Source organism: Sceloporus occidentalis, unplaced genomic scaffold, assembly GCF_023333645.1.
Source record: "Sceloporus occidentalis isolate IW3139 unplaced genomic scaffold, rSceOcc1.0.p SCAF_5, whole genome shotgun sequence".
NCBI classification, from domain to species: domain Eukaryota; kingdom Metazoa; phylum Chordata; class Lepidosauria; order Squamata; family Phrynosomatidae; genus Sceloporus; species Sceloporus occidentalis.
The window spans coordinates 50,507,917-50,519,479 of NW_028316985.1; the positions used below are offsets into that span (position 1 = coordinate 50,507,917).

Genomic DNA, 11,563 nt, shown 5'->3' on the forward strand with positions numbered 1-11,563 from the left:
CTTGCGACAGGTGGCTGTGCATTTTGTTTGGCCCAAGAAAGGCATCATTGTTCGGATGCTGTTGGATGAACCACAAGGTTCAGTCCCAGTCAGGGGCTCCAGGATCCACTCAACCTGGCATCCTTCCGAAGTCGCTCAAATGAGCCCCCAGATTGTTGGGGGCCATTCGCCCACAGTGGTAAACCGCCTCGGGAGTGCTTAATTGCACTGATAGGCGGCATAGGCATGTCCTTGCCCTTGGGATCGGGGTGCTGCCTGTGGCCAGCCTTGCAGGGGGGGCGGGGGGCGCTCTCCGGCTGGAGGCGTCGCGGAGGCCAAAGCTGGGATCGGGTTTCAGCGGCGCCTCTCGCTCTTTATAAAGCCGCCTGCGGGACTTAGGCTCCCCGTCCCCTTCCATGCCGTCGGGCGGCTCAAGTCCTCCTCCGCTGCTCTCTTTCTTTTCTCGTTCCCCCTTTCCTTCGGGGCAGCCCTCTCTCTGCTTCTGCTCCGGCCCCGACGGGAGCCATGATGATGGACCTCTTCGAGACGGGCTCCTACTTCTTCTACTTAGACGGCGGCGGGGCCGATCCTCCTCTGGACTTGGCCGAGGGCTCCCCCATCTACCCGGGCAGCGAGGGCACCCTCTCGCCGCCTTCTTCTTCATCCCAGGGAGCCGAAGCCCTCGGAGGAGGAGGAGGAGGCGGAGGAGGAGGCGCCCTGGAGGGATGCAGCGGCAGCGGCAGCAGCAGCGACGGCGAGGAGCCCCACGTGCTGCCTCCGCCGGGGCTCCTTCTGCCTTCCCCGCACGGCCCCGGACAGTGCCTGCTCTGGGCCTGCAAGACCTGCAAGAGGAAGGCCGCCCCGACGGACCGCCGCAAGGCCGCCACCCTCCGAGAGCGGCGCCGCCTGAAGAAGATCAACGAAGCCTTCGAGGCCCTCAAGCGCCGGACGGTGGCCAACCCCAGCCAGCGGCTGCCCAAGGTCGAGATCCTCCGCAGCGCCATCAGCTACATCGAGAGGCTCCAGGAGCTCCTCCGACGCCTCGACCACCAGCATCCCCTCCAAGAAGAACAAGGAGAAGAAGGAGAGGGAGAGGGGGAAGGGAGCCTCCACCCCGCCGCCCTCGGAAGGAGGAGAGGAGAGGCCTTCCTCCCCTTCGGCCCCAAGGTAAAGGGGATTTGCCCCCTCCAACAAAGTGGCCTTGGGTTTGGGGAAGTCGGAGGCTTTCGTGGCCGGCATCCATGGGGGGGGGGATGTTGTGGGCTTTTTCGGGCGCTAGAAGAGTTTCTTCCTGACGTTTGGACATTATCTGTGGCTGTCGTCTTCAGAGAATGCTGGCATGGAAGAGAGTGGTGTGCGTGTGTGTGTGTGTGTGTGTGTGTGTGTATACATATATATAGAATCACAGAGTTGGAAGAGACCGCAAGGGCCATCCAGTCCAACCCCCTGCCATGCAGGAAATCTCAATCAAAGCATCCCCAACAGATGGCCATCCAGCCTCTGCTTGGAGGGTGATTTCCATGTTAATCTGTGTATTGTTCTCTTGCACCCTCCCTATCCAAGGTCACACAGTGTGTGTGTGTGTGTGTGTGTGTGTGTGTGTGTATACCCCCACCCCCCCACACACACTGTATGTATGTGTATGTATGTATATACATACATACACCCTATTCTCTTCCATGCCAGCATTCTCTGAAGATGCCAGTCACAGCTGCTGTCCAAACATCAGGAACAAACTCTTCTAGAACACAGCCGGCCGTGTAGCCTGTAAAAACACACCAAAAAACGGTGAATGCCAGCCATGAAAGCCTTCGACTTTGCACAATCCAATCACCCTCACTATCCACGGTCACACAGTACATATACACACACAGACATATATACATACCCGACTCTCTTCCATGCCAGCATTCTCTGAAAACACCAGCCACAGATGCTGGCGAAACGTCAGGAAGACATAGCCCAAAAACCCCACATAAACGATGGCTTGTATTTTATTTGTGTATTGGGTTTTATTTATATTGTATCATCATACTGAATCCTGTCGTGATTGTTAAGCCACCTGGATCCTACAGGAAGAGGCAGGATATAAATAAAAATTTTTATTATTATTATTATTAAGGGGTGGAGAAGGGGGTTTCTCTTGTAGGGGGACACCTTCCTCCTCCTTGTGCGATCCCCCCTTCTGCCTTCTCAGACCTTCTCTTTCCCTCTCTGCTCTCACCCAGATGTCCATGGCAACCGGGTTCCTGAGCGCCTGCAATGCGGACTGGCTCCATGGGACAGAGCATCCCCGGGAGATGGCCATCGGGCCCACGAAAGAAGGTGCTTGTTGTTATTATTATTTAGAGAGATCTGGTAGCACCTTTGAGACTCACTGAAAGCAGTTGGCAGCCTGAACTTTCACAGACTTCAGCCTACTTCCTCAGATGCTTTTGGTATTATTATTATTATTGTTATTATTATTTAGAGAGAGATTGTAGCACCTTTGAGACTCACTGAAAGAAAGAAGTTGGCATGACCTTTCCTAGACTTCAGTTTACTTCCACAGATGCTTTTGGTATTATTATTATTATTATTATTATTATTATTATTCAGAAAGGTCTTGTAACACTTTTGAGACTCACTGAAAGAAAGAAATTGGCAGCATGAGCTTTCCTAGACTTCAGTGTACTTCCACAGATGCTTTGGGTATTATTGTTATTATTATAGAGAGAGATCTTATAGCACCTTTGAGACTGACTGAAAGAAAAAAGTTAGCAGCATGAGCTTTCCTAGACGTCAGTCTACTTCCTCAGATGTTTTTAGTATTGTTGTTGTTGTTGTTGTTGTTGTTTAGAGATCTCTTGTAGCACCTTTGAGACCAACTGAAAGTAAGAAGTTGGCAGCATGAGCTTTCCTAGGCTTCAGTCTACTTCCTCAGATGCAGTGTCAAAAGTAGGCTGAAGCCTAGGAAAGATTCTAACCCCAAATGTCCTTCCTTTGGAGCAGGACTAATAAAAGAAGGAATGTAGATTTATCAGAGTGGTGTTTTTGTTTGTTTGTTTGTTTGTTTATGTAGGGAAATTTAAGTTTCTTAATACTTCAGCCTTTCTGAAGCAAACAAAAATATTTAAATATAAAAGACCCTTTCATATTTAAAGATTAAAAAATATTTCAATATTAAAAAATAAAAAACACTCTAAGCCAAGCCTAGCTTTAAATCAGCAGAGTAGCAGAAATGTGCCATAGCTATGCTTCCCTAAGAAATGAGACCCACTTTGAAAACAACAACAGTTATAGCATGAAGTTTAAAACAAAAAGTTCACTAATGGCTTTAATCTGTCTTGATATAGAAGCTGTATCCTAATCTAGCTAGTGAATAGTTCAGGTAAAAAGAAATCTGTATCTCAGTCATCTTTCCAAAGAAAGTTGGGAGATGAGGAAAGCCAACAGTTCAGTTGAAAATCTTCAGAGAGAATGCCAGTTAGTCCCAAAGGGGCTGAGGTCACATGGTGAGTTTGAATGAGAGAGAAGAGAGAGTGTGCGTGCAGGAATTCCCTATCTATCTAAGGAGGAGCAAAGAAAGTGCAAAAAACTTCCAATAGTTTGTTTTTATTGCAATAGCACTTAAGCACTCCCTAAGCGGTCTACAAGGTGTAAGCTAATTGCCCCCAACAAGCTGGGTACCCATTTGAGTGACCTACAAAAGGATGGAAGGCTGAGTCAACCTTGGAGCCCTGCCTGGGACCGAACTCACAACCTTGTGGCTGCAGTACTGACATTTAACCATTGCACAACCAGGGCTCCTTTTCTTTGGCCATATCCTCCATTTTTGTTCTCTGGAAAGTCCTACCTTTTGCAGTGCTTGGTCCTCCTAGGCAGTGAGGACGTTGGTTCCACCCTGGTAAAGCTTGTCCACTTTCTGGCATAGACCCTTTATAGAGAGGCAGCCTGGTGTTGTGGTTTGAACGTTGGACTAAGACTCTCTGGAGAGCTGGGTTCGAATCCTGTGTGGTTGTTCTTCTCTGGCATTTGGTGACTCCAAAGAACCTTTCTGGTTGGCCTTATGTCCAAATTAATATGGCCAGGAGCAGAACTTGGGCAAGTTCACTACAAAACCCAGCATCCCCAGCCAGTCACTTTTTGTGAACTTTGGTAGGAGGGCCAGAGATGTGTCTGAGAATGATGGCACTGGCCTCAATAAGGACTCTGCTTCCCAAAGGAATGTCCCTTCAGTCCCCAAATGGTTTGCATTCCAGAGAAGGAGACACCGAAAATCATTCACACCCAGAACAGTTGTCATGCTGGCTCTGCATTCCCTTGGCATGACTCTTTCCTTTGGGCCGTTGTTGTTGTTGTTGTCATTTTTACTGTGTGCCTTATAGTCGATTCCGATTTATGGCGGCCCTAAGAGGCACCTATCATGGGCGTTTATTGTCAAGACTTGTTCAGGGCCAGTAACTGAGGCTGAGAGTAGATAGGGAGATCTTGTAGCACCTTTGAGACTAACTGAAAGAAAGAAATTGGCAGCATGAGCTTTCATAGACTTCAGTCTACTTCCTCAGATGCATTTGGACTGAGGCTGAGAGTGTGTGACAAGTCACCCAGTGGGTTTCGAACCCTGTTCTCCAGAACACTCAAACCAAAGTGTTCTTGGCATATTTCAACTTTCTTCCTCAAATAAAATTAATGTGGTATCATAATGGATTATTTGTGCAATGTGGAGGTAGCCTTGGTTTTAGAGGAACACTCAGGAGGGAAACCGTGGACTCTTCCCCCCTTCCGTTCATTTTAAGCATTAAAAGCTTTCATTTTAAAGGCCTGCCATGCTAGAAACCAGGGCTAGGAAACTTTCAGGGTGGCCCTTTTTTTTGCTGGAGAAAGAGAGGGATAGAAGAGGCAGGGATGTTGGTTGGAAGTTTTGTCCAGTTTGGAAGTGGGAAGAGTAGGCTGCTTACTCAAGCCCAGCTCCTACCCTGATTTGACTCACACTTTCTTTCCTCTTCCCCCCTTCTGTTTCTCCTGCCAGGGGTTTCCCTCCTGGACAATTCCGCCTCCAGCAGCCTCCGGTGCCTCTCCTCCATCGTGGACAGCATCTCCTCGGAAGATCACAAAGCCCCAAACGGGGAGGAAGCGGTGGAGAAGTAGGGAGTATTTTTGGAAAGTGCAAGGACCTGTCTCTCCCCTTCTTCGCCCTTGAGACTCAATCGCGAATTAATTTAATCTTCTGGAAACCCAAGAGGGGAAGGCGTTGGAGGGGGAAAAGCCCACACAGCTGAACAAATAAAAAAGGCCTCTTCTTAAAAGGAAGTTTTCGCCCTTCGGTAAAGTGCACCCTTCATTCCTCTGCCTCCCTCTCTCTCTTTCAGTGGTATTTTTATTTGAACCTCAAGTTGTCCTTCCTCTCCTTTTTAAAATTAATATATGATAATCTTGGGGCTTAGTAAGCATCCTTTGCGTAAAAACCAAGTTCATTCCTGTTCGAAAGGAAGCTCCTCCTTGTGGGTTGGGTTTTTGTTTTTGTTCTTATTTTTATTTGTAATTATTGTGGATTTTTAACAACAAAAAAGATTTCCAAGGTTTAGGTCCTGTGTTTGTGTGTGGGGTTGTTTTTTTTCCCTTTTCCTTTTTGTATATATAATTTAAGTACTTTTTCCTCTCTTTTTTTCCCCTTTATGTTTTTTAAATTAAAAAAATAGATATACAGATATATATTTAAAAGATGAACTGCATCCTGGATATAATCAGGAAAGCTGGAGGATGATCCCAAGGCTATCAAATAAATCTCTTTTGTGTATAAAGTTGTTACTGTGGATTTTTTTTTTAATTTTTAATTTTTAATTAAGTATTTCAAGGCTTGGAAGGATTTCGTTTTAGCATCGCTTGGCTCCAGTTACCATGACCAGCAGCTGACAAATTTGTGGAGTTTTTGGTGGAGAAAAACAGGGGTATTATAAACAGTCATTCCCTATGAGTGTGTATATGTGTTTTCCAGTTGCCTTTCGACTTATGGCGACCCCATAAATTTCATAACATTTTAGCATAAATGAGTGGAAATACCTGCTAAGTGAATGGGAATTCCTTAGGACTGACTGTAGGAGCAGCTGCTAGGAATAAAGGCTTTCTTTAGCTTGGTTTTCTGCATTCTCTGGAAGAAACAGGACCAAGAGGGACTGAGCCAGGCTTACCTTTTATAACTCTATATAATACCGTGGGATCTCTATAATGTACAGTTGGCCCTCCTTACCCACGGATTGTTTTTATCCACGGATTCAAGCATCCACGACTTGAAAATATTTTAAATATTTTATTACTAAAAGCAGACCTTGATTTTGCCATTTTGTGTAAGGAACACCATTTTACTCTGCCATCGTATTTAATAGGACTTGAGCATTCATGGGTTTTTTTAATCTATGGGGAGGGGGGGGGTCCCTGTAACCAAACCCCAGAGGATACCAAGGGCCCACTGGAACTGACATGTTTTTACCCCTTCCTTCCTGCTTTCTTTCTTTCTTTCTTTCCTTCTTTCCTTCCTCTTTCCCCCTTTTTAATTTCCCTTTTTTCTCTTTTCTTCCTTCCTTCCTGCCTTCCTTCCTTTCTTTCTTTCCTCTCTCTCTTCTTCCCTTCCTCTTTGCCTTTCTCTTTTCTTCCTTCTTTCCTTCTTTCTTTCTTTCTTCTCTTCCTCTTCCCAATTTTTAATTTCCCCCTTTCTCTTTTTTCCTTCCTTCCTTCTTTCTTTTTCTACCTCCCTCCCTCCCTCCCTCCCTCCCTCCCTCTTTTTCTCCTTTTAAATTTCTTCTCCTTTTATTTTTTTTCTTCTTCCCTTCCCTTCCTTCCTTTCTTCCTTCTTTCTTTCCTTCCTCTTCCCCCCTTTTTTCTTTTTTCCTCTCTTCTCTTCTCTTCTCTTTTTCTTCTTTCTTTCTTTCTTGATCCGGGATGTTTGGATTCCAGCCTTTCTGTGGGCAAACTTGAGAGGCGTGGATCCTGGAAAGGTGTTGACAGAGGTTTCTTGGGGGGGGGTTCTCTTGGGAGGTCACCCCTCCCTCCCCCCTCCCCAGTGGCAGGAAGGGGTTAAGTGGCTGAAAGGGGAGGGGGACAAACCATGTCTTCCCTGCTTCCGAGGCTGGAGCTGCTCCTCCGAGGGAGAACTTTACAGGTTGCCCCCGCTCCCCGATTTGTTTAGAAGAGCCGGAAAGGGAGACCACCAAGAAAGCAAAACACTTCCCAGTCTCCCTTCATTCCCCCTTCTGCCTTCCTCCTCCCTAAAGACGTGGAGGAGAAGGGCACCGTTTCCAAGGTGTCGCTTTGAGAATAGTATTCTAAACTTTTCTAAATTTTAAATTGATTAAGCATTCTAAATTCTAAATATTCTAAACTTTTACAAGATTGTTCTAAAACTAGAATAAAATTAGTTTGACTTGAACACGATGATGGTGATGATGATGATGATGATCCAGCCTCCCCCCCCCCCCAAAAAAAAAAATTGGGACTCAAAGGGCCTTCCTAGCTGTAGTTGGCTGAGCAACTGGTTTTTTAACACTAACATGTTTACCCCCCCCCCCCCCAAAGTGACAGATCTCAGCCTGGAGGGCTGGATAGTATTATCGGAAGGACTGTAAAGGGATAGTCCCCATTGACAGGAACAGGGCTATTCTTTGGTGGCACTGCTTTTAACAAACTCTTGGAGCTCCAAATGAGGCTCCTCTCCCTTTTTCTCCTGATGACAAGTAAGGAAGGGTGGGGATGATGAGAGTTGCAACACAAAAGACCTGAGAGGCACCCAATGTTTCTTGTGTTGACTTAACTTGAGGGTAAGATTCATGGACATCAGGAGATTTTTTTTCCAACTGAATATGTTGGACCTGACCCATACACACACACACACCATAAATTACAATTACGAATGTATAAGGAATCTAGGGCATTCTAGGGCTGAAGTTCTTCACTCATCTGTATGGCAACACATGGCTAGGATTTTGCTGCAGATTCTACAATGTATATATCATTTTAGCCGACTGCAAAATAGCTGCAAACGTTTTAACACAGTTGCTTTGCTACATTATATATTATATATTAATATTACCTGCTGTGTTTCTACTCCTGTTAATTCCCTTTTCTGAAACTGGTCATCTTGATCTCAATAGGACAACTGCCAGAGTTCACCATTGCAGTCTTGCAGAGCAAAGTCTTGCATGTATTAAAGTAGGAATTACCATCTGTAGCACTTTGAGGACTTCCTTCTCTATAAATTGCGAAAAATCGGGAAGCTTGGTGAGAAAGCAGCTTTATTATTATTATTATTATTATTATTTGATGACTTTTTCTCAGCAATGCCAAAGAAACTCGCACAGTGTGTGAATTTCATGGAAGAATGCAAAAGCAAGTCCCATGGAGTTCAATCTGGTTTATCCCTTAGGGCTGGCCTGGAAATATAAATATAAAAAATTATAAATAAAATTTATATTTATAAATCCTTTACTGTGTGGATCATCTCGCAATTTTATCTCTGTATGCAAAAATATGGCCCTTCCGGGGGAAAAAAGGTTTCCCTTTTATACCAAAACATTATTATTATTATTATTATTATTATTATTATGCTTTATTTGTAAAGCGCTGTAAATTGACACAGTGCTGTACATATAATCAATGGAAAGTTAGCGTGGCTTACTCCGGGTTTAGAGATCCAACCTAGTTTTAGTGGTTGGAATACTGAAGCCTGCATCTGCACTGCAGAATTAATGCAGTTTGACACAGCTTTAGCAGCCCTGGCTCAATGATATGGCATTCTGGGATTTGTGGTTTTGTAGAATATTAAACCTTCTCTGTCAGAAAGCTCTGGTGCCAGAACAAACTACAAATCCCAGGAGTCCATCGCATTGAGCCATGGCAATTAAAGTAGTGTCAAACTGTATTATTTCTATAGTGCAGATGCTAAGATTCTGGGAGCCCAGAGTTTGAATCACATACTTTCAGCCTCCAAGGAAGAAAAGGGCAACTATAACCCTTTGAATAACAAATATCTCAAAGAAAACCCTGGGAATGAGATGGGTCACTAGCAGTGAAGACACCTCGAAGACAAAGAATTAATATCATTTTCTCACTTTCTGGAAGAAGGAAAAGTCTCACTTTCTCTGCTTCCAGAGTTTCATGGTTCCTTGAAAGTTTTCCACAGTGCAATCCACCAGACCAGAATGGCCTCCGAGAGATTTTACTGAAGGAACTGGGAAGGACAGCTGTGAAGAAACCAGACAAGATTCTGAAATGTAAAAATATATCAATGAATACTAAAGTTAGGCTTGCCCATGCCAACCTGTTTCCCATTTCTATCTCTGGTTGTGAAAGCTGGGCAGTGAGGGAATGTGATAGGCAGAAAATCAGCCCTTTTGAGATGTAGTGCTGCTGGAGAAGAGTGCTAGGGATAAGGGGGATGCTAAAAAGACAAATAAATGGGTCCAAGAGCAAGTCAAGCAAGAACTTTCCCTAGAAGCCAAAATGACTAAAGTGACTGTCCTACTTGGGACATGAGAAGAAGGCATGACAACAGTGCTTGGCAAAGCAGGAGGCAGGAGGAAATGAGGATGGATATAGACTGTCCACTTTCTCTTGCTCTTGGAAGCAATTAAAACAGACCCTTTAGTCAGAGTGAAATCAAAACAAGTTTCCTTACAAAAATCATGTATCTGAAGACACAGCTCTAACTTCAGGTTGCAAAGCAAATGAGGCAGAAAAAGGTGACTACCTGCTTCTTAAGAAAGTTTCCTTCAGGGTGCAAGGGAAGGCATGCTTCTCTGGACAAGAACCAAGAGAGAAGAGGAGAGGTTCTCTCCAGGGACAAAGGGTCAGGTGTGCTCTTAGTAAACTGGAAACGAGGAGGGACTGTTAGTAAGCAATACAACTACCATAGTCATGCATTTATGTATATTCCTAGAAGTTGCTATCTATTCCAACAGGTGGTTGTTATTGTGTGCCTACAAGTCATTTTGATTTAAGGCCAGCCTATCATGGGATTTCCTTGGAAAGTTTCTTCTTCAGAAGGAGTTTGCCCTTGCCATCCTCTGAGACTGAGAGAGTGTGACTTGCCCAAGATCACCCAGTGGGTTTGAGCGAGGATTGGGACCCTGGTCTCCAGAGTCACAGCCCAGGGCTCCAACCACTGCACCATGCTGTCTCTTGAGAGCAGTGAGCAACAAACATGGAGACCTAAGAAAAGTGCAGCCAAGCAATACCCCTCTTCCTTCCTTTCTCTCTCCCTGACATTTTAGCCGGAAGCCTGGTGCTTGTTTCCCCTCCATCCTCTCCTTCTGGAGCCAAACCCGAGTGTAACGTGAGAAATTGTTTGGAGGGGAGCACAGCCCTTTCAAGGTGGCTTCTCATTAAAGGGAAGAAAGACAATCCCTGTGGCTGCGACCCTGCAAAAATCCCAACCCTGTTTGTTTGCAATTGAAGCTGTTTGGGTTTGATATTAATGATGATAATCTTGCCCCAAGTCTAAAGCCAAAGCAAACACAGGCGGAGAAAGGATTGATCAGGAGATTGGGGTCTGGGCTTCCCTTGACCTCCTTCCTGGCTTTGCAGGGGAAAGCAACCTGCAAAGGGAGCCCTGTCAAAACCAAAGAAAGCCATTTCGCCCAGGAAAGGCTGTGTTGCTTCGACTGAGGTCCAAAGACACACTGCAGAAAGACTCCAGTTTCAGACCGCTTGGACTGCCCTGGCTCAATGCTAGGGAATTCTGGGAACTGTAGTTTTGTGAGACATTTTGAGCCGAGTGCCCAAACTGCAACCCAAAACCCACTTATTTATTGCAAAGTGCCACATTCCTCTGGCTTTTTAGGTACTAACTCTGGCGAACTCTGTGCTGGCTCGCGTGCCCACAGAGAGGGCTCTGAGTGCCCCCTCTTGCACCCGTGCCATAGGTTCACCACCACTGCGTGAGTAGCACTATGATGCCACTTGAGCTGCCATGGTTCCGTCCTATGGAATCCTGGGATTTGCAGTTTAGAATTTAGAATTCTCAGCCAGGGAGGTCTAGTAGTATCTCACTAACCTAGTACATATCCTGGGATGCTATGGGATGCAGCCCTGGCAAGTTAAAGTTGAAGTCGTCGTGGCACTATACTTGCGTAGGGTTAATTCTACACAATTGTCAACGTGTGACCATTCCGGTAGGAATAATTATTCAGAAGGATTCTGAAATGTGTGTATGCACCAAATGTTTTCATGCACCGACCAGCTGCTGCCTCTTCTCAAAACAAGCCAGGAGTCCGCTCCATTTTAATTTAATTTAATTTATGCTTTATTCAGTAGTTACCATTGCGCGGCCACCAACTCTTTCCCACCAGGATCCAGGCTCTTACATTTGTTAGACTGAATTAACTAGGGTGCTAATTTTTATTTTATTTTATTTTATTTTAAACTGCAGCCTTTCTCCCGATGAAGGACGCAAGGCGGCTTACAACGTGATGGGGGGTGGGGAACAATCAAACCAACCTGCTCAAAACCAAGCAACTCCATTCAATCTTTTCAAGAGAATGATACTTTGTTGAGCTGGGGAGGTGTGAAACTGAGGAAGGAGGCTGAAGGTTGCCAAAGCTCATGCTGCCAA

The 11,563-nt window shown here is 45.3% G+C and overlaps 1 protein-coding gene across 3 annotated transcripts; it reads left to right on the plus strand.

The window, feature by feature from the left end:
• The first annotated feature begins 363 nt into the window (after window positions 1-363).
• LOC149312144 (myogenic factor 6-like) lies at window positions 364-8,260 on the plus strand. Of its 3 annotated transcripts, none has more exons than XR_016281401.1 (4): window positions 364-1,146; window positions 2,208-2,304; window positions 4,991-5,285; window positions 8,106-8,260. XR_016281401.1 is itself a non-coding variant. In XM_089526807.1 (3 exons), exons 1-3 carry the CDS (start codon window positions 505-507, stop codon window positions 5,107-5,109), a joined length of 858 nt encoding a protein of 285 aa, XP_089382933.1. In that variant the 5' UTR covers window positions 364-504; the 3' UTR covers window positions 5,110-5,652. The 3 variants fall into 3 exon arrangements, 1 of the variants encoding a protein (XP_089382933.1); XR_016281400.1 differs by lacking the exon at window positions 8,106-8,260 and adding an exon at window positions 5,661-5,736; XM_089526807.1 differs by lacking the exon at window positions 8,106-8,260 and having other exon boundaries at window positions 4,991-5,652.
• Window positions 8,261-11,563: the final 3,303 nt, after the last annotated feature.

Bases quoted from the DNA above. Each gene is read 5' to 3' on its own strand.
- LOC149312144 (XM_089526807.1), top strand. From the start codon at position 505: ATGATGATGGACCTCTTCGAGACGGGCTCCTACTTCTTCTACTTAGAC. The intron at 1,147-2,207 runs GTAAAGGGGATT...GCTCTCACCCAG, and splicing joins TCCTCCCCTTCGGCCCCAAG to ATGTCCATGGCAACCGGGTT. The intron at 2,305-4,990 runs GTGCTTGTTGTT...TTCTCCTGCCAG, and splicing joins CATCGGGCCCACGAAAGAAG to GGGTTTCCCTCCTGGACAAT.